The sequence below is a fragment of the Apaloderma vittatum genome, unplaced genomic scaffold, assembly GCF_000703405.1.
Source record: "Apaloderma vittatum isolate BGI_N311 unplaced genomic scaffold, ASM70340v1 scaffold7874, whole genome shotgun sequence".
NCBI lineage: Eukaryota > Metazoa > Chordata > Aves > Trogoniformes > Trogonidae > Apaloderma > Apaloderma vittatum.
In genome coordinates, this window is record NW_009712115.1 from 44,356 (window position 1) to 66,936 (window position 22,581).

The following is a 22,581-nucleotide window of genomic DNA, read 5'->3' on the forward strand; positions in this document are numbered from 1 at the left end:
TCATCCGCCACTCCAGCTGCTGTGGAAAACTTTGCTATTTTGCTGAGATGCAACATGGTGTGATGGAGACGAAAACAATAACCCTTTCACCGTAGTTCCTCTTAATCCAGCTTTGAATTGTGGGCACTTAAAGACAACTTTACAGATAGTTCTGACATGATTATTTTTTCCACTTGGAGTACTCTTGCCAGATTAGTACACTGGTACATAGGAAAACATACACTTAATTTTTACAGAAGGAAGAGTTTAAGTGTCTCTAACCATTAAAAGATAATAGACATATTTGCCTGCATAAATGTGGGCAGCCAAGTTGAGTTTGGTATTTATATTCACTGAAGCATCTTTAACAACTATCTGCAGTGTCCCATTCATGTAATGTGAGAGCAAATTAACATTGCATATGCTTTTAGGTCTTGGAGATCTGTTGTGAGATAAGGGAGACTAAGTAGCTCAACTACTTAAAAATAATAAAATAAAAAAAGGAGTTGGATGAACAAATGAAGGTTTAAGGTGTTTAAATAATAGTGATATATTTCTAGGCAGGCCTATTGACTCTCACTAAGACTGTTACTTATGCCATTTAAGCACTATTTTTAAATCCATTCCTTGTCTCCCAGATCACTTCCATTGAAGTATCCAATAGAATAATAGAAATTGCTTAAAGAACATTATTCGCTGCATCTATATCACCATATCCAAAGAGAATATTATTCACTCAAGCTTTGTGCATAACTGATCTTTCTCTCACCAGAGAAAGTAAGTGCCTAAGGAACAGAACAGTTCAGATAGTTGACACCAGCGAGTGCATCGACATCTCTTTCTGCTGGATTTGCACGCCTTTCCTAGCCAAGTGTTGAAAGCGAAGCACAGGGAAAGCAACTTTATGTCATCAGAGTCTCATTGCCTTTGCTGTAGCTAGTATTTTTATTCCTGGAGATCCCCTAACAAGCTTAAAATAGCAAAGATAAAAGCATATAAATGCAGGGCAATAAACCAGCAGCAATTAAAAAAAAAAAAATGCTGTTAGAATATAGAAATAGTCTGATGTGAAATCTGTCCAAAATGCTGAACAGTTAGATCAAGCTATAGGTATCTTTTTCCCTCTGTGCAGTCCTAAAGTCAGAGAGGCCTTGATTTTAGTCAATGTCATATATTGCCCATTTATTAATAGACCTCATCCATCACAGTGAGCCTGCACTGGTTAGAAAAGGATCCAAAAAGAAATGTGGGAGAGTTTCAGAGCCAGTGGCATATCCATTTTAAGAGAAAGCTGATACATGGGATGTAGTCACCCAGAAGGATGTAGTGGAGGTAATTGTCTGACTTGGTATAACCCTACTGGTTTTGTGTAAAATGTTGCTTAGTTATTAGCAGGCTTTACTCTGCTACTGGAAGTAAAAAACATGTCAGAGAGTCTCTGTTTTGCAAGAAAATAATCTGTTAATTGCAGACTAGTTTTATGTTTTGGATGGTCACCATATAGTTCCAAGAACTCAGGTTTGAGCACAGAAGTTTTTATTGGTTCAGCACATCAGAAGGTACTGGATCTGAATTTTAACATGTCTTCTGGATGATAAGATAATAGATAGTTTTCTGAGAAGCCATAATAAATAAGCATAGTCAGAGAAGCTGACATAGATCAAGAAAAATATGACACACGTGTGCACCCACATTTACCACTTGTACCTTTTCCCCAAACTATTTTTAATGAAGGAACAAAAATCCAGCTTTCTAAACACATGCTGACATTTCCATTTCTTAGAGAGAGATGTGACTGGAAAGTGCATAACCAAGTCCATATTGACTGTGCCTATTTATGACAACCTGGTTAATTGTATGTGCATATACAATACATTTGTATAGTTAAATATATAGTACAAGTATTTCTAGTGTTATATTTTTAGGTTTGTTTACACTTTGTAATTTTCTTGCTTGATGTGACTTTTGGTGAGTTTTAACATTTGCCCAGCCAGTCTCTCTGTCTCTCTGTGAGGTTCACGTGTAAACTGATTTAAAGACTGCATAATGACTGTTTGGCATATCCTACAGGCAAAGGTCCAGAAACCCTTTTTGCTGGCTATAACCTCAATGATAATGAGTGGCACACAGTTCGTGTGGTTCGGCGAGGAAAAAGTTTAAAGTTAATGGTGGATGACCAGCAGGCCATGACAGGTAGTGTGGCATTGTGACTCCATGTTACTGGGGGGAAACACAAAACAAAAAAATGACGGAAGTAAAATGCCTTTATCTGAAAGCAACAGATGTTTTGTTCTTTTCTTGGGTAAGATCCAATATCCATGTTGTGCATCTTGAAATACTGGTACTACAAGTGCATTATTACACTTGATAGTAATGTTACTCTAATGTTGCTATTGGAATTAATGAAAGCCTTCATGCTGACTTAAATGAGCGTTTTTATACAGTATTTGGAGAGAAGTCACTTGATACATCACTAATGAGAAGGCAAGTAAAATGCTTTTGGCAACACACTAAGTTTATACTAAGGTTAAATTCTAAGCCATTGCTGTAAGAAAGAGTTTCATAAATGTTTGAAGGATATTCTATTGTGTTTTAAACCTTGCATCAGCTGTCCTCAATAATTGAATGTTAGGCAACAGTTTTTTTCTCAAATATTAAAATAGTAGTTGAGAAGGGAGAAAAAACATGACATGAATGCTAGCAGACGTTAGAAATATATTTCTATGTATATATTATCAGAAATTATAGTGGAGAATACTTTTTGATTTTTGTTCTGCTAGAGGTAAGGCTTACACATGTGTTGTTAATAGCAACAGACTTGGCTTCTGGCCATGATTCCTTGTGCAATACAATATGCTTAATTTTATTTTAGGAATTTAGTATTTTCCCTTGTTTTTTTTTAAGTATTAAATAGCTTATATCATTGGCTCTAAGCTTTGTTAAGATGGTAAAACTTTTAATGGGCTTTAAAAAGGAAATCTCCTTTAATAGTGCCTTTTCACCCCAGAAGAACACTGAAGGCCACATTCCTGGTAGAAAAATAGTTGCTATGTATTCATATACTTGTGAGAACATATTTTCTAGAATCAGACATTGCCAATAGATCTTCAGAGGTGAAGCAAATATTTATTTTGTGTTAGGTGATGATGCTTTGGGTCATTCTCTCAAGAAAGTAGATGCCCTAAACCTGTTATTTTCTTTGTGAAAATAAATACATAGTACTTGAGGAACTGTGCTAAAAAAACTTTACAATCCTGCTGCTTCAACTGCAACAAGACTACTTTGGGGACGTTTTCTAGTTAGAGGAAGCTGGTTAGATCTGAATAAAATATAGTGTCTAGAACCAAATGCTCTCTTCCTGGGCTCTCCTCATGGCAGATTTCTTATTTACAAATACTACAGGTTTCAAAACCACCAGGAAGTACTGTTTTCACCTTTGGGTTCAGTCTCAGCTGTTTAGTGCATCTTCAGAAAAGTTCAAAATAGATGTGAAAGGATTAAGATGAAAATGAGGTTTCTATCATACGTAGTCCAGCCAGGTTAAGGAATAAGTAAAGAATGCAGGACTGTAAGTTCTTGTAATCACTTTCCACTGAAGATAACTCTAGTTGCTATCAAATACCATGGTCTCAGCAAATAGCTGAGACACTGGAACAGGCTTCCTAGAGGGGTGGTCTATGCCCAAGCCTGTCAGTGTCTAAGAGGCATTTGGATAATGCGCTGAATAACATGCTTTAACTTTTGGTCAGCTAGGTGATTATTGTAGGTCCCTTACGCCTGGAATCATCTATTCTAGCTATTAAGCCAGCGAGTCTTTTCAGTTGCCTTGTGACTAAGCAAAAGTGTTGCCTGTGGGTCCAGCTTTCTGGTACAACACTTGTATTCCAGTACCTTTATCAGAAGATGGCAAGTTGACTGTAAATCCCCCTCAGTGCTTCAAGCTGGAAGTTGCCTACGTTTGCATACTCCACAGATGTTTAATGTTCTTCATCCAAAGTGAGAAAGTCATCACAGTATTTTGGAGGAAAAAATTCTTTGAAACTCCCTGCAGGAAGTTATGTCTCCAACCTATGTCTGCCTCTTATCAGTGAGGAGGGAACAGGCATGAAAGAAGGTGCTAGAGGCAAGTGGGAAGTTTGATAACATGGGAAATCTGCTGTCTAGTCCCAGGAATATTACATTTTCTACACGGAAAGTATTTATTGCCATTGTGATTTTTATTTTTTTTCCCAACAAAATGTGTCATCAAAAACTTAATGAGCTTAAGTTACAAATGTACACTATGCAATTTAATGTGTTGTAGCTTTGAATTTCCTGCAGGGGTAGTGGAAGTGTTGTCCCATCAGATTTGAGTGCTCTTGCTCTAAACTACTTAGAACTTTTCTTCAGATGTCCCAATGATCAGAAACGTGCTTAAAATATTAATCCCGTAATAATTCCTGTGAAAGCTTATTTACAATCTTGTAGAAAGCATGAGGAAAAAACTGGCTTTCCCCTCAAAAATTCCAGCTTCCCTTCACCACACACAGTTTTCCTTTTTTGACTCCATTTCTTATATATGGAAAGAAAACTCATCACATTCAGAAAGCTTAAGCTGGAGGGAAAGCCGTTAAATAATTCAGCCTGACTTTCCGTTTTTACAGGTTATGAAATAGCACCTATTCATTTGTGCATGGATAAATAATATCTTTCAGAAACATAACTAGCTTTCATTGGAGCTCATACAGGTGATTTTGACAATCTTCCTCACCATAGAAGAATTTAAATACTTGCAACACTGATGCCCTTTATTTTCTGGAAATGTATAGAAAATAAAAAAGGACTGAAGGAGGTCACTAGAGCTTGATAATTGAAAGGATTATCTATAATCACCACGAGCAGAAATTCACTCGGCCTTTTGTATGATGTCCCACAGCATTACAATCAGTAATAAGTGTTGTGCACTAACTCGACGACTTAAAAACCCTCACAAAACAAAACAAAAAACCAAAACCCACCGAAACCATCAACCCTGTAAGCACAAACTGCAGTCTCTGCAGTGTCTTTCTTTATTCACTCCAGTAGTTGCAAATACTGTGGAGCATTATGTGAAGTCTCAAGTCCTGTTAGCATGTTTGTACAACTGAAATGTTAAGAGGGAGACTTCCCATGTGAGCCCAGATTCTGAAACATTTTTACTACTACGCTTATGACAAAAGGATCGTCATGTGATCGTCATGAATGTGGTGAGGATACTGTGCTGCAGGCCAAAGCTTAGTGGATTTTTGCCACGACATTTATGCAATGCCATCTGAAGTGATATAAGACTGGAATACATAACATTCCTCTCTAAGGCGTGATCTTCAGCTCTCTGGCTGTGAACCGGTACACAGCTCTTGGCCTTGTAGAAAGTTACCAATTTGGCTTTTTTTTTTTTTTTTGAGACAGCTCCCTGACTCATTACTGCAACGAAGAACCTCTCTTTGCTTAAGACATCAGTGGAAGTAGTATCTTCAGAACTGATGTTTAGAAACAAGAATGCTCAGAAAGCTGTCCTTGAGGATTTAGGTGCCTCTTGCAGTGCTCAGCCATAGGACTGCAGATCCCAGAGGATGATGGTGTTCAGTGACTTCAGTAGAGTTAGTCAAATGCATCTCCAAGCCTAGTCAGCTGCTTGTAAATATTTATCATAAGTTATTAGAGAAATTTGTGTGTGTGGTCTGAATGGCATTAAAGCTTGCAGACCTGTTTTCACTGTAACTTCATTGATACCTGTATTTGTATCTCAGTGCTGTGGCATAACCTGTTGGTGAATCCATCTCCCTGGGCAAAGCCCAAGTATCTGCATTCATCTCTTCCCTGTTCACACACATCTACACAGACACTTGCTTGTAAAACCTATAAAGGTGCAGCTGTTTAATCCTGCCTCAGTGCTTTCTGCAGTAGTGCTAAACACAGCCAACCTGTGTTTAGCACTAGTTAAGGGAAGGACAGAAGAAACTCATCCTGGCCACAGCTTTGCACCACAATAGTGGGAACATGTATTACAGAGCAGTTTTATGCCAGTATTTATTCTAGCTTGGCTAAGGCCTGCTGTTCAGCTTCTTTGTACCCCATGAGAGACACCTGGGAAATCTAGGTCATGGTTTGTAAAAGATGAATTAAGTGGTAAAATTAATTAGTAATAAAAAACTGCTTTCTCATCATACTCACACAACGTGACCATGAATCAGCCTTCTTTAAAGCAAACATGGAAAAAAATCTAAGCTCTATTAGAAAAGGCAACTCTTCAGTGGGTGCAATTTTGATGTGCTGAGTAAGGTATTTAATAACTAGCTTTAAAATTTACCTGACTTGTATGTAGTGTACCCTGGCAGTGTTGATACTTTCCTTCCCATTAGGTGCATGGTCAGCAAATTTTAGGCTTTCTGCTGTGCAGGAGTCCTTGCCTGATGAAGAAAGACTCAAAGGTAGCTGTGAGGCTTGGGTTTGGCCACCTTTCTGGTGTAAGCAAAGCCCATGCTATTTTCAGGATTACAAGACACTGGCATACACCCTTGCTGCAGACTTTTTGCTCTGTCCGTCTCTTGGGCTCTGTCCCCTTCTCCCACTGTTTATCCCCATGGTACAAAGGTACCTTTCAAGGAAGGCTCTGTCCACTCTTGTAGCACAGAGTTTTGCAACAGAGCCAGCATTAGTATACCTAAAACAGCTTAAACAGGAATCCTTTTTAACTCTTGCCAAATCATGCACTTTTAAGAAAAAGACATGGAATATCCCCTGAACTGTTATGTCTCTCTTCCATGAAATATTCATGTTGTAGTTTTTAGCTCTGAGATTTGCCTTTGTGGTTCTCAGGTCATGTTAATTAATTGCACTTGCTTGTAGTAAAACCACTCATCCAGTTAAGTGCAAAAAAACTGAGGGATTTCATTGGCAGTTTGAAATACTGTGGTATTGTGTTTAAGTTTAGAAGTCTTGCTGTTGGCCTTATCCAAACATACTGAACTCAGTGGAAAGGCTCCCCGAAATTTACAGATAGTTTGGGTGAATTTAGAAGAATCCTCTCCAGAGCCAAGATTTGGCCTTGCACGTTCTGAAAATCGTGATATTGATGCAGATACTTAATCACAACATGCTTTTTGACCTCCCTTTTCAGATGCTAACATGTGTTTTCTTGTTGCTGTTTAAAGGTCAAATGGCTGGTGATCACACGCGACTGGAATTCCACAACATAGAAACAGGAATAATAACAGAACGGCGCTACCTGTCTTCTGTGCCTTCTAATTTCATTGGGCATCTACAGAGTCTTACATTTAATGGCATGGCATACATTGACTTATGTAAAAATGGAGACATCGATTATTGTGAGCTAAATGCAAGATTTGGGTTCAGGAACATCATAGCAGACCCTGTAACCTTTAAAACAAAAGCAAGTTATGTTGCGTTGGCCACGCTACAAGCATATACATCTATGCACCTTTTTTTCCAGTTCAAAACAACCTCTCTGGATGGATTGATACTTTATAACAGTGGCGATGGAAATGATTTCATTGTGGTTGAGTTAGTAAAAGGGTATGTATGGATTAGCATGATGACAAACACAATCTATTCAAAATGTATATGCAGGAGAAATACAAGGAAAAGTTTAGGATACCTTTTAGGAAACCTTTATCTGACTGTGCGTATATGGTTGATGAATGTTTCTTTGTGTTAAACTTCATGTGCTTTTATTGCGACTCTTTCTTTCAGGTGAAGCTAGATGCCAGGAAAATATGAAAGTAAATAATAGGTGTAACTTCTATGGTGTTTACCACAAAGGAGTACTAGTTTGTAGCCTTCCTCTTGTTCTCTCTCTACGTATGTATGCCCATGTTGGTACACGGAGTGCGTGTTACTTTCCAGAAGCTTGGGATTGCATCTCAGCTCATCTGAGCGAATGGTGATTTCCCTGAATCAAGGTTGCTTCCCTGTCCGTCATTCATTACTGTCTTCTGGTTTTACCAGCACTACCGAGGAATAAAAGGAAATAGGAAATAGTAAATATATTAATTACTGCCCACTTGCTATGTAAAGAAAAAGGAAACTTTTCCAATTTTTTCTCTTTTCCCAGATATTTGCACTATGTGTTTGACTTGGGAAATGGTGCAAATCTCATCAAAGGAAGTTCTAATAAACCTCTGAATGACAACCAGTGGCATAATGTGATGATATCAAGGGATACCAACAATCTCCACACTGTAAAGATTGACACGAAAATCACAACACAGAGCACAGCAGGAGCCAGGAATTTAGATCTCAAAAGTAAGTACAGACACTTCTGTGTAACCTGTACATGTATGTAAAGTACAGTGTAATTTTGTAATATGATATGAAATTTATTTTCTAATAATTGATATGGTCACAAGATGACATCATCTTTGTTAGTCTGACAATGAGAATTTAGTAGCAGATCTGCACAGTTAGGCACAACTTTAAAGGTATGAAAGTGACACAGGAATAAAAGGAGGAAATGGCAAGAGCACAGAGTGGTCCATATGTAGCAAATATATCTGAGGATCTAATGGAGCTCTAAAAAGTCTATGAAAAATGCTTGATTTTTACATGAACGTAAGTTGTATAAGTGGCATACAGAAAGACCCCAAGTTTTGCAGTATGACTACAGAAGATTTTCAGAACTAAATCTCTATGTTAGAGAATTGGAGAACACTTTGACCTGCCCCCTACGGTTCAATATTCCACATAAAACCTGTTGTTGAGAAAATAAATGCAGTGCAGTATTTTGCTATCATAAAATTTCTTGTAAGTAAAGCATCTATGTGGCCGTCCTCCAGTGAATGAGTTATAAATGCAAGCTGCCAGCTGTATCGAACCATAAACATAACTCACTTAAATATGTAATATGTTATAATTTTAATTGCAGGGTGGGATAAACTTGGTTTTATATGTCTAAACCTGCATTTTATAAGTCTATCTAGATTCTTAAAATCAATTTTAATAAACCAAACTGATATATGTGTGTATTTTGAAATAAGTAATAGTGCTCAGTTGTAAGGATGGGTTTCTGAAAAGCTAATTTTCTTCAGAGGAAACTATATCTTTGAAAGCACACATAAGTATACTTTTTAAATACAGATATAAGAAGATCTGTTCTGGTCATGTGAAAAAGTATTGTGTATTTTAGCATTCTTTATAAAAGGTCTTGTTAGGAAAACCAAAATTTCATAAAAGTCAAAGAAAAATTAATATTTCAAAAGTGAGGATGTTCAAAGTAGATATTAATATTCCATCAAGAGCTTATTGCTTGCTGGATTTTCTTTTAACTACCTTTGAGTCATGGATAATGAGCTGACCTTAGTAATTATTCTGGATTTTGTGATATTTTACATGTTTGCTTCACTTGAAAGTGCTATTAAGATTGTAAGAGATATTGTGAAAACTCTATCTTGATGTGTCGTAATCTTTGGTAAGAGTTTCTTTATTGAAAATGCTTTTTGACCAGCTCACGCTCCATTCTCAAAATCTTGTTTGAAATTCGTGCCGTGTTATCGTTTTCACATTCTTGTAAACATGTTCCATGATTATTGAGAGAATGTAATATTTCAACATTAATTTTCATGCTTTAGAGAAACCATCCACTTTATTCTTTCACGTTTTTTGCAAGGATGAGTATTACTTATGCGTATGCATATTTACGTATCTGTATTTAATTTTTTTTCCAATGTGTACTAATTATGCATATGCATATGCACATGTATGTATTTATTATTTTTTCTCTGGAATATTGATTAGACACGAGTAGGAAAAATTATCATGTTAAGAACTGGTAACTATCTTAACACAATCATTTTACATTTTTTCCAAACTGAATATGGTGGTTTGGTATGTTGCTATATCTAAGAAAAAAAAATGTACTTAATAAAGGCACTAGAGGGCACTGTTATTTCACTAAACGCACCGCTTAGTGCGTTCACAGAGACAGCTCATCAGCGGGGATAACCTATAAAATCCAACATTCTTTTGTTTTCTTCACTTTGAAAATTCCACTTTTGTTTCACGCTTTTGAAGTAAAATTGGATCCATACCTGGTGCATTTTCTAACCTTGAATTCCATTGGAAAAAAAACCCCTGAAGAGCATGAAAAAATATACAATGACTTGAGGAGGTAAAGGTGAATTGTATTAGGTGGTGGTTTTCTGTAAGTCACCACCCAGGGAATGTGGATAGTAAAAGAATAGCAAGCTTGACATACTCAATACAGTAACATATAGTGAGCATCTTTCTCAAACTGGTCTAATGTACACAAGTCCTCAACCTTTGTTTTCTCATAATAGTATGTTTCATTTTATTTTTTTAGATGTATTCTGTTATGTTTTGCTCAATCAGCTTCAGTTGACTATGACATGTCACATATCATGAGAATTTTTGTTAAATTTTTGGGAGACTTCAAGCTAAAACATTTTAGCCAGTAGCTAAAAAAGAGAAAAAATTGCACAGAATCAAAGAATCACAGAATATTAGGGGTTGGAAGAGACCTCAAAAGATCGTCTAGTCCAACTCCACTACTAGGACAGGATCACCTACAGTAGATCACACAGGAATTGCCTTTCATTATTGTTTTTTCCTCCTTTGTCTTCGGCTGAAATACGTTCCTGTGGCTTGTTCTTTTCTATTTTATGTCAGTATTTTAGGATGACACATTTCTGTTATGCTATAAACACTCCATGTATCAACATGCAGCTATAGCTAATTCATTGTCCTATATTACTTTAGCCCTAGCAGCAAAGCAAATTCAAACTTATACTTCCTGCTAGCGATATCAATAATTCTATTTAACCAGAGCTAGCATTAGGTGAAATACATGTACAGATAATACAGAATCTGCAGCTTTTCTGGGTAATTGTAGAGTTACCAGATCTCAGGTGCTGAAGTCCAGCCTAATCCTGGAAACGTAAATCGTATATATGCAGTTTTTCTGCAAATACACAGTGAATTCAGGATGACGCTATGACACAGATTGTCTTGTAGAACCCACATATCATGCCAGTTGTCTGGTGAAGCAGATAGTTGCCATAAAAGTACAGGAGAGAATTTCCACTATATGCTCCCTTTTGTGTGTAGGATTTGGCTATATAACATAGAAAGTTTATTATTAGAGACACAGATTCCCTGCATAACCTGTGGTACAGTTTCTGTGGATTGGAGTGGATACCTGTGGAAACACTTCTATTAACTCTATAGATTGATTATTGCTGCGATTAGATGGGCAAATTATAAACGAGAGACAAATTAATGAGTCAACATAGTTCTGTGTTTGGATTTCAAGAACTGTGGTGTTTCTCATAGCAGGGAAAATTAGCAAAGTGTAGTCGGGTGCAGTTCTAGCAGATAACCCGTGAAGATAAATGAGTCTTAACAGCAAAGGCAAGACAGCTCAAGCCTGCCAAGAGCCAGTTACATGGCAAATTGCCTTTCATGTATTTCACGAGCAGATTCCCTGTCCTGCTTTCAGTATAGCTCAGATGGTTAATGCGGCCACTGTTCGAGGCCTCTGCAGACTGAAATAGTTGGGCAGAGGCGAATTCTGGCTTGTGGGCTTGATGCTGTGCACTTATGGTCTGAAGGGTCTTGAGTAGCATCAACGGGGCACAAAAGCACAAGTGGAAGTGGAATTTGACTTGTGCTCTTGTTCCTCACTTTGAAGAGACCTCTCCTTTATTCAGACTGTCAGTATTGCAACAGCTGGAGAGTCTCTTCCGTCTACACATTCTCTTGCTGTGGTGTGGGAAGGTGGAGTTCTGTTAGAATTATTTATTTATTTTTTTACTAAATATTTGAAGGTGTGTGATCTGCTTTCAAGGAGGAGGAACATCCTCAAGCATGGCTTTGTATCTCCTTCTGTATCTAGGTTTTAAACTTCCTTTTGTCTCTCACCTGCATATACAGGCACTATTTTAATCTCCGAAGTTTTCACTCTTTCTTTAAACAGCAAACGTACAAAACCCTACGAAGTCCACTCACAACTCTCTTGGAATATCTGTTACAAGCATAAAATATTTTAGTGTTTTAATTATTTGTAAATGGAAGTGAAAGGTTGGAATACCATACTTCTACAAAATGAAAAGATAAGGAATGGTCCTGTTATTTTATATTTAACAATAAATAGTTACAAACTTTTCTAGGAGACTGGTAGTTCCTGTATTTGAGTATCCCATCCTATTCCAAACTTTCTAGCTATGCTCTGTCCTCCGGGATGAACTGCAGTCATTCCAATTTTGATATTAGGCTAACTATATTTTCTTTTTAAAAGTAAATCACCATGACAAAATCTCACCCAACTCAACATGCTTTTCTTTTTGAGTTAACATCCATATATTCAACTATTCTCACTGTTATCCTCTTCCACATGGCTTTCCTAAATTGCTAATTTTAGAGTCCATTTTAAGGTGTATGTTATTCCTGGTATACCACTGTGCCCTCAAAAAATGCTATTCATATTAGAGCATACATCATAATCAGCTTCCTTGTGCTTTTTTTACTTTCTTGGATTTAAAAAACCTGTCTAGATCTCCATTTTGTCTGCTTTACTTTTATTTCTTAGCTCTTCACTGACCTCTGGCTTCCTCTATTCCTTTACGAGATATGGCTGCTATTGCTATATGTGTTTGCTTTTTCATTTGCTGTTTTCCCCAGTAATGTGCAAACAGCCTTCTCTGAAGCATCTAAAAGAAAAGTAATTATATTAATTTCTGGTATCACCTCAGTGGTTTTTACAAATGAACTGGAATATACTTCCTACATGTACATAAAGACTCACTTGGCAATTAATTCCCCCTTGTAAACTTTTAATGCAATTAACTAAATTATCAGTAGATTTACTAGCCTGGCATATTCATTGATGATTCGTATAGTCACTTAATCTATTGATATCTCACTTTCCTGTCAAAGTAGGTTATTCATGCTATGCAAAACTGAACTAAATTAGTCTTGATCTAGTTCTAGTTCCGGCAATGGAAATTGAAATTGCTTCAATTTCATATAATATTTGTCCCTGTTGTTTTATATTAACCCCATAATTATTTCTGTGTTACATGTTGTTCTTTATATTACAAGATCTCTTCAACGGCAGTGATGCTTCATGCTTCTGTTTCTAAGAAACAAAGTTTTAAGAAGCACAGAAAAGTATTTTATATAAAAACACAAATTAGTACAAATGAATGAGTATTAATGCTTAAATTTCTTAGATAAACATGCACGAGGTAATTGGAATGACCTTGCCAGTGGGCTATGAACTCTTCATGCAGAAATAATGTTATGTTCCAAATGCAGAGTTCTAAATACTATCAACAGCAAATAGATCTTCCTGATGTGGCCTGTTGGAGCAGACATTGGCAAACACAGCCATCATCGTCCTGATGGTGTTGGGAAAGCAGCTTCTGTACACAGGGAAAAATAAGGGACTTAAAACTGAAAGATCTCCTTTGAAGCTTCTGGTATAGCACAAAACCAGACAAATTAACAGTAGGTGACTGGACAACCTGGTCTAATGCAAATTCCTTTATCCTCCTTTCTTTGTACCTTGACACATATTGCTTCCAACCAGCTAGGCTGTCTAGCAGGGTGAGAAAATAATTTTGGCAATGCTAGGTCTTGAGAAATTGTATCCTAATTTCTGAAATTATCAGATAGGAAAAAATATCTACCCTGGTATTTCTGAATTAAATAAAAATAAAAGAAAATACTCTAGTGCTTGTGCTAAGTTCTGTGAAGTCAACAGTATTGCAGTAGACTTTCCGATTGCTTTGGTGAGAGAAAGTTTTTGCTCTCTGCTTCTTTTCCCTACTCTTTTCAGTGTCTTACATGGAGAGATTGGCCTATGTTCCTACAGCTGTTCTGCATGCAGGTTAATACCATTGCTGGTTGTGGAATTCCTTTCAAGCTCCTCTAGAATACTAAGAAAAAGTTATGCTAAGAGTAATACAGTAAAGGTGTACTCTTAAAATGTATGACAAAATCTGGATATTTATTGTAAATACACTCCACTCAATTCTAACACCTCCCAGCCAAGAAGCACATCCTAAACTTGATTTCAAGATATGCTGTCATGGGTATGATCATGCCACCCCCATAGGTCTTGATGACTGAGTATTCCTTTTTGCAAAGGTGCTGCTTCATGTAATATCCTCAGAGTCTGGAAGTGATTGTCTTGAGCAAGAGGCTGGTAATATTGGAGAAAAAGTTTCCCTCTGCAAATATACATTCAAAATTAGAAGGTTTAACCTCTCAGATTTTTGGTGTGTTTATGTGGAGAATCTTGCCTGAAGTACTAGCTAAAGGAAGAGCTTTGTAGATGATGATCTCTGAAGTCTAGGATGCCTGTTGGAAAGAGGAATTCCTCACTGTTTTGAAAAATATTCCACTAAGAGCATGTGTTGACTATTAAAGCAGAGAGTAAGTAAATGATTTCAGAAGATGTCAGGAGGAAGGGAAATCTAAGTATACTATGCCATGAAAATGCTGGCTGGCTTCGTTAGGTTTTGTCTATTTTTCGTATGTATACAATGTACGATAATGGTCAGAACAGGAAAAGAATGAAGGACATTTGATGTGCTTGATTGGCTCACCTCTCCACCACAACCATCCCCCTCACACAGAGTAACTGGCGTAGCATCAGTTCTATGGGAGGTGGATTGCTACACACATTTATATGGCAGTTAGGTTTTTATTATTTACCAGTTTACATGCACCACCAAATTTTGTCACGTTCCATTTGACAAGCAGACAGTTTTAGTTTTAAGTCTATTTAATTTTTTTCAAAGCCAGTGCTTTCCATCTAGTCTTTGGGAGGGGAAAGACACAAAGAGTGAAGTGTCTGGGAATCTGACAATTTTTATTGTTAAGAAAAATGTTAAATGGTTTTGTGTTACTGTTTCTTGTTTGAGAATATATGTCATTTGAGAAGGGGATTGTTGTAGAAATGGTGATTTTCATTTTAACCTGGAGAAATCTAGGGGAATGTTCAGACTTGAGCACTTGCCTTTTGAGTATCTACTTTTGCCTATTCAGAACTTGGCTACTAAGGATGTTGTCGTGTCATTGTTGTTTCCCCCACAAACACACATGCTTTCTATCACATATTTGTACTTCCTTGTGAAACACAGGCATTTTTACATAGCTATTTAACAGTTCTGAACAAAGCCAAAAAGTGTAATAGCAATGAAAACTGAGCACCAAGGGGTGACTGCAAAAGGGAGAGCACATCCACTAGCACTGAGGTGTAAAACCACTGTTTTACATAACAACAGAATGAGAAGAAGTTTCTAGACAGAAGCACATTTGTACCAAGCACAAAAAGTCTTAAAATGCAGTTATGAGTAGTGTGATGGAATCAGGAGACTTGGAGAAAGGTAGAGGAGAAAGTATGTCTCCAGAGCAGACTGCCGTAGAAATTGGTGGCAAGAGAAATCTGTAAGGTGATCTTTGTGGTGCACCCACGAAGTAAGTTCCCTCCGCTGCCTTTTAATTCTCACTCTCTCTCTTTTTTTTTTTTTTTTTTTTTTGGTCAGTGTGGATTAAGATGCATTGCTCTAATCAAATTATTATTGTCTCTTCACAAATAACTACAATATGTCCTAAATGCCAGTAAGGATGACTACAGAAAACCCGCAGTCCTCATATTTCAGTGCTGGTGATTTTGGGTTTGGGTTTTTTTTAATAACCTTTAATGTGGCATTCAGGGAAGAAAGTGAAAGTAGTGTAGATTTGGGCTGAAGAGATCAGTTTCTGTATTCCTTCCCAAAAGAGCAACTTGCTTAACCCATAAGTCCTGTTTTTTCCCCTGTAATTGTTTTGCCTTGCTCGGTTATCACTACAGAAAATGTGAAAGAAGGCACTGCTTGTCACATCATACAACTGCCTCTTCCCTGAAGTCTTTGAAAGGACAGATAACTCAGCAGAGCCTGTAAACTGGCTGCCCTTTCCCTTCTTAGGTGAGAGGGAGTCTAAAAGTGATGGAATTCATCACCTGAATAAGAAAAATATTTGAAAAAGCCTACTTTTTTTCTTTTTCCAAAAAAAACCAAACCACATCGAAACCAAAAGGCTTCAACCACAAATCAATACTGAAGCTATAGAATGAACTCTTTGAAGTGAATAACTGGGCATAAACCACTAAGTTTACTTGTCCATGTCTTCCATCAAGTGCCCTTGCCAGTGGTAGTCAATATTCAGTCATGCTTTCCTCCAGCACCAAAAAGGCCTGTGAATGCACAGCAAGTGCATATTCTCCACTGTAAAGAGAGATTTGAAAAGGCATATGCTCGAGTATATGTGCTACAGAATCTGTGGGGATGCACCATTTAAATCTTTGTCAACTGTCCTCCAGTTTGTTTTTGGGTTATGATCACAGCAGCCTTCTTGATTCAGTCAAAAAAGAACAATTATTTCATAAACATTTTGAAAGGATCACATAGGTTTTTTGATATGAAACAAAAAGGAAACACTGAAGCATGAATAATGAACTCTAGAATCACCACTCCGCTGCTGCTCAGGCCCAATTTCTTTTCTAAAGTGTGAGTTGAAACCCCACATCTGAAAGAAAAGTCACCAATCCACTCTGCCTATTGCAAAAAGTAAATGGTAGGTGCTTTTGGACGTTGGAGGTTGGAAAAGGTCACTAAGGACAAGTAGGCTTCTATATTTTATTGAATGTCAAAGGTATCTAGAGGCCTACCTGACGTTTTCGTTTGAGACAATATTGCTTGATTCAAGATCAGGATGTTGTCTACTGCGTTTAGGTCAGTGCATATTCAGCTTGTGTATGAGTAATTTATTTTCACATTTCAGGTGCTTCAAAATATTGAGAGTTAGGACTGTGTGGCTCTTCTTACGTTAAGTTCCACCTAGTACTTCACTGTGCAACTATTAAGATACTACAAAGCGATTTCTATTGATCTTGTAAGAGTAAATGATCTGTTTTATGAAGAAAGTGGGCACTTTTTTCTTTTGAGATTAGACTTTCCCTATGGTATTTCTCCATCTTTGCAATCTTCATTCCTCTCTGCCTGCCTGAGGGAAGAAGCTGTTATATGCTTGATCATTTTGAAATAGCGTATTTGGAGAAGAGTGTGCCTGACACCTCGGTTTCACCACAGCCAGATGTTCCTTTGCATTTTCATATGTCATATAAAGGAATTGCAGAGGTGCCAGTTGTGCTTTCAGAACCCACCATGTATGCTAGGGCTATCCATCTCTTTCTTGGGGAGTAATACCTCTCTGGTACACTGCAGAAGCACTCTTGTTCCTAGCCCTAGTAGTGATTTAGTACAATGTGACATTAGAAACAGGACAGAGAGATTTCTGCTAAAATGAAAAATTAAGAGAGTAGCTGAAAGTACAGCCCAACAAAACACAAAAGAGTGGCTGCTTTTGGAGCAAAGATGCCTTTGGGTAGCCATATGAAAACATTGCAGGGATATTGTCTTTATGGGTTATGAAAAAGCCTAATTCCTCCTACTGTTTTATTTTCTCATTTTTGTTTTGCTTTCATTCATCTATTAAACCATATTTGAAGTAATGGCTCTTTTCAAGAATAATGTTCAAGAAATTAACACCAGATATGTGCAAAAAACCAAATAGATTTCCTAATCTGAAGAAGCCTAACTGTATCCTGGTTAACCTGCTTGTTGTTGTTACCACTATATACACGTGGATAATAATTCCGTCTCTACTAGTATTTGAAGACAATGGTAGTTGGTAAATTAAGTGAATACATTTTGCCCACCAGCATGTATCATGTAAGAATTCTTGGGTGTGGGCATGAATCAGGAAGGGAGGAAAGTCTGTGAGGTGACCTGTCAGCAGTGCCAAGTAGTAAAGTATTTCTTCTAGTTATTCAGAAAAGAAATAAATAAAGCAGCATCTTAAAATTTTATTTCAAATTTATTTAGTCTAGCATTTGCAAAACTCTTCTTTTGAAGAAGTGTAGAGACTTGGGATAAAAAAAAGAGATATTTTATTACAGAAGGATTTGGCAGTGTTGTTTCACCAACAGTTGTGTGTGACTCACTGTTGTGTGGCGTTCTGTGTGTTTTTTCATAAGTGTGATTCCAGTAATGAATACATTGAGAACTTGGGTTTCTGTGTTAAATGCTCTTGTTCCTCAAAGCATAAATCAGCTCGAAGTCAGAAAAGAGATACATAGGTGTAAATAGGAAAGCTCCTGTTGAAATAAATTCAAATTTGCATTGTAAGTAAAAGATATAAATTTAACCCATTAAATTCTTCTCTTTGTCAGTGCTTATGATACAACTGACCATTAGTATTATTGCCATGATTTATAAGTGTAACTCTGATTTGCTGCCTTCCAATTGATTCCTCTGGCTTGCAATGTACATGCCAGTGAGAAACACTGTAGCGTAGTGCCATTTTTTTTGCTTAAAAAAAAGGAGAGAACAATCGACACCCTCTAAATAGAAGGGGTTAACTCTGTGTACTGACTTCTGATACAAGTGAGAAAAGAGATGTAAAATTAAGAACTATCTACTCCCCAACTGTTTTATTTGAAGCTTCTCCAGATATCAGAAGTAAATCTTGGAGTACTGGAGTGTTTTATTCTCTCACTTATTTCTTTACTGCCTGCTACTTTCTTTATGTCAGGTGATACATTTTATATAAATCAGTTGGTTTCCATTATAAATTAAGGAAAGTCAGGATGATTATGAAAAAAAAACCAAAACCAAAACAGCAACAACCAAAAAATAATCGAACCAACAAAAAACCTCAACAAACAAACAAAACCCACAAAAACAAAAAAGCACCCCAAAACACAAAAAAACCCCACCAAAACACAAAGGAGACCTTTTCAGGAGTACATTTAAAAATCAAAATAAACTTCAGAAGAAACTACATTCACGTAAAGGTAATAGCTAAACTTTTGTTCCAGAAACTGTGTAACACTGCGTAATACAAGTAACACTGTGTAACACTACGTAATACAAGTACGTCCCTTTCTATATCAACTTAAAAATATGCTCAACTGTTGAAAGAAGGAAGTAAAGAATTGCATTTCCTCTGTGTACAACTCCTGAAATGGTCACACATTTTCAGTGGTATCAGTATTGTGATAGTATTGCATTTAGGCCACAGCTAGTGTCATGATCTCATACGACTGATTTGATGATCTGTGATACCTTACTTAATGAAATAACTTACCCGTAATTCATAAGGGTAAGCAGGCAGATACACAACAAAGGATTAATCTTGTTTTAGAGGGTGAAATACTTCCATTAGTAAAGCTGTCTTTAGGTAACTGAAAAAGAGGAGAGAACCTGGAAATTTGCATTGTGCTGCGTTGATTCCTCTGATCTGTTTTAGTAGGAGCAGAGACAAACGTTGTCTTTTCTGACCTCTGCTAATGCATGTTCAATATACAGATATTTTCATTAACGTGATTTTCTGCAATTCTGCCTTGTCTGAATTTCTAGTCATTGAGTTTTGTAGGAGACTGCTTCATTGAGATCAACATGAAAATGAAGCATGTGATTAACTGTAATAAAAGCAGCTATACAAAATATTTGTGATGGCACATACAAGAAAACCAAGTGAAAAAAAATTTTTTAAAAAATTATTAATTAATTCCAGAAACTATCCCTTAATTGAGTTTTGTCTCTGAAAGTATGGTTTTATGCCATCACCACCAAACTCAAACCACTTTCGATATTGCATTTTAGCTCATAGTTATAAAAAAAAAATCTGGTATATACTTAATGAAAGATGAAGTCTAATAGTCCGTATGGGCTGCTCAATACATTATATGTATTAGTGTAGTGCAAAAAGCAGAACTCGAGTTATTTTAAGCATCAACGAAGTTAAAATATTATCCAGAACATGTCTTCATTTGTAGAAACTGTATCTTCAATAGTATATAATGATCTGTTCTACTTGCCAATAGACTTAAGTAACTGTAAGAAGAGTGGAGTTACAGTTTATATAGACTCAATGTATCATACTTCTGTGCATATGATACCTAGATGAAAATATTTCAGGGTGTATTTTCAGGAGCAAATATTCCAAATTCAGGTTCACATGCTGACACACTGACCCAGACTTCTGCTATCACAACTGATAATTGCTGTATGACTGTATTTAGTAATCTCAGTATGCCTGAGGGATGGATCTTGGTAATTAGCAGAGCATCGATCTGAAAGTTTACCATTTTAAAGGTTTAATCAGTCACAGTATAAAAATGTTTGGACAGTGTACATGTTGGGAGGTTTAGAAAGAGGATGCATGTGTCATGTACAATAGAACAAGTTTAACCTTTTTAGCCTAGAAGTGATTTTCTTAGTATTGTTCTCTGGAATTTCCCTCTTTGAATCAATTGAGATGATTTATCTTTCTGTTCTGAGCTGACAATGACAAAAAGCACAGGACTTCAGGAAACCTGAAGGGTTTCGCTTTGTAGATGATCCCCATGAGAAAAACATGAAGAACCTTTATAAGGAGGAAAGAGTTTTGACTTCATTTCCAGTTCAGCTGATTGAAAAATACTGAAGTTTTTCTACTGTGAATTAATTATGTCCCATTTGTGAGAATATATGGATCATCAGATTTTAATCTGTTCTGTCTGTTATCGTGCTTCTGAGATTTATACTGAACCTCAAAGTTCTAGAAGAAAGTAATATCTTACTTTTCACATGGTCTACGTAGAATGGAGAAAGTTTGCTGTTTCTCAGTATATGGTGCTATAAAGGTTGCTGAGACTTTCGGTCAAATGGCTTATAAGATTAATAATATGCCTGTTCCTAAGCTTTTTATCTCTATTTCAGTAATTCAAATACAGCTGTGTTTTAGGGCTGGTATATTTTTTCACAGTATGGTAGACATTTGTTTGCTTCAGGCCATTTCCTTGCAGGCAAACTGTTTACATTACAAACATTACAAACAGCACTAAATTGCACTCCCTTGAGAACAAGCAAGTATGCCAGGAGAACCAGGAAAAGGTGTGACTGTGGCTTGCACTGATAAGAGGGAGATTAATATTAGCAGCATGGGGTAGTGGTGATAGCTAGTATGTTCTGAGTTCTGTCACTCTAAAATCTGCCTACAACATTTGGTAAACACTTAGAAAAAGAACCATTCTGTATTTGAGGTGATGCAGAAACACACTTTGGTACATCCTGCAACCTCGGCTCTAAAATCATCCAGAATGGGCGATGTACTGGGAAGCACAACGTAGATTAGAATATATATATTCAGATAGTCTATTGAAAAATTATGCTAGGATAAAACATCATCGGTGAGGATTTAATGGACAGGCAGAGTAAGAATTTTATCACTGAGCTGATGCTGTTGCTGTTCCCGTAAGCACCTTCCTTCAAACAGGTTCAGTGCTTCTCAGGACTCAAATGGTCCTTCTCCTGCATGCCTGAAGGGGCTTGCCTGCGGGCATGTTCAGAGCACTCCCACAAAGCTTGCAAAGATGACTGCTTTTTCTGAGTTAGAGGATAACAGGGCAGGACAGCAAACTTAGGCTAGATATAGGAAACCATGGTTTTCTTTTTATTCCTTTCTGTCTGTGACTGAAGGAATCAGGCATATCTTGCCTGCCAGGAGAAGGACCAATGCCTTTTAGCTATGGCCACGTTTATGCTGAGCATGCTTCTCCTCTCTGGCCAAACAAAGCTCAGAATCTTTTCTGCAGCATGTCTTGAGCAACAGGTATTGAAAGCACCAAGTTAAACTTATAGTTTTGACACTTAAGGCAGACTTTAGAGAGGTGGGTTCTGTTGATTTGAAAGATAACTGTTCTGCCTGCCAAAGACACACAACATATGAAAGACACAGCCTGAATTGTTTAAGAGTTATGTCCTTTCAAAGTAAGTCTCAGAGCTACGAATTACAGGAAGAAAAGCGCTAGCTTTTAATCCGGAGTAAGTTGTCTGAGGTTCATCAGAGAGAGCTGTTTATAATAACTGTCTGTCATCTGAATTATTTTTGGCAATAAAATTCTGTTTGCTCAGTGTGCAGATTGCCATTTTAAAGGCATCTAACTCCCCCCTATTCCCATATGACTGATGGAGGGTGTGAATTTTGGTGGTGAGAATCAGTCATTTCACTGCTTAACAATGGTATCCCTAAGCTTCTCCTTAGATGTGTCCCTAAACCCTTTATTTATTGGCATACTTTTAAATGGATGAGTCTATATATATGGACTTCAGATGGATCCTAGTGCTCCACTTACTGCTTTTTTCACAGAGTCACAGAATTGTTGAGGCTGGAAAAGACCTCTGAGATCATCAAGTCCAGCCTATGTCCCACCACCACATCGGCCAGACCATGGCACTAAGTGCCACATCCAGCCTCTCCTTAAACCCCTCCAGGGATGGTGACTCCACCACTTCCCTAGGCAGTGCATCCCAGTGCCTGAGCATGCTCTCCGTGAGGAAGGGCTTCCTGAGATCCAGCCTAAACCTGCCCTGACGCAGTTTCAGACCGTGCCCTCTAGTCCTGTCACTCATTGCCCGGAAGAAGAGCCCAACCCCCACCTGACTACACCCTCCCTTCAGGCAGTTGTAGAGAGTGATAAGGTCCCCCCTGAGTCTCCTCTTCTCCAGGCTGAAC

At 37.3% G+C, this 22,581-nt stretch overlaps 1 protein-coding gene across 1 annotated transcript in view; it reads left to right on the forward strand.

Moving 5' to 3' along the window:
• LOC104272776 (neurexin-1) overlaps positions 1-22,581 on the forward strand; it is a gene marked incomplete at both ends in the record, with an annotated part of 71,391 nt that overhangs the window by 41,503 nt on the left and 7,307 nt on the right. The window contains 3 exons of the mRNA XM_009867864.1: positions 2,050-2,172; positions 7,152-7,533; positions 8,072-8,262. Of these exons, the coding sequence (XP_009866166.1) occupies positions 2,050-2,172; positions 7,152-7,533; positions 8,072-8,262 (696 nt within the window). The remainder of the gene's footprint in view (positions 1-2,049; positions 2,173-7,151; positions 7,534-8,071; positions 8,263-22,581) is intronic.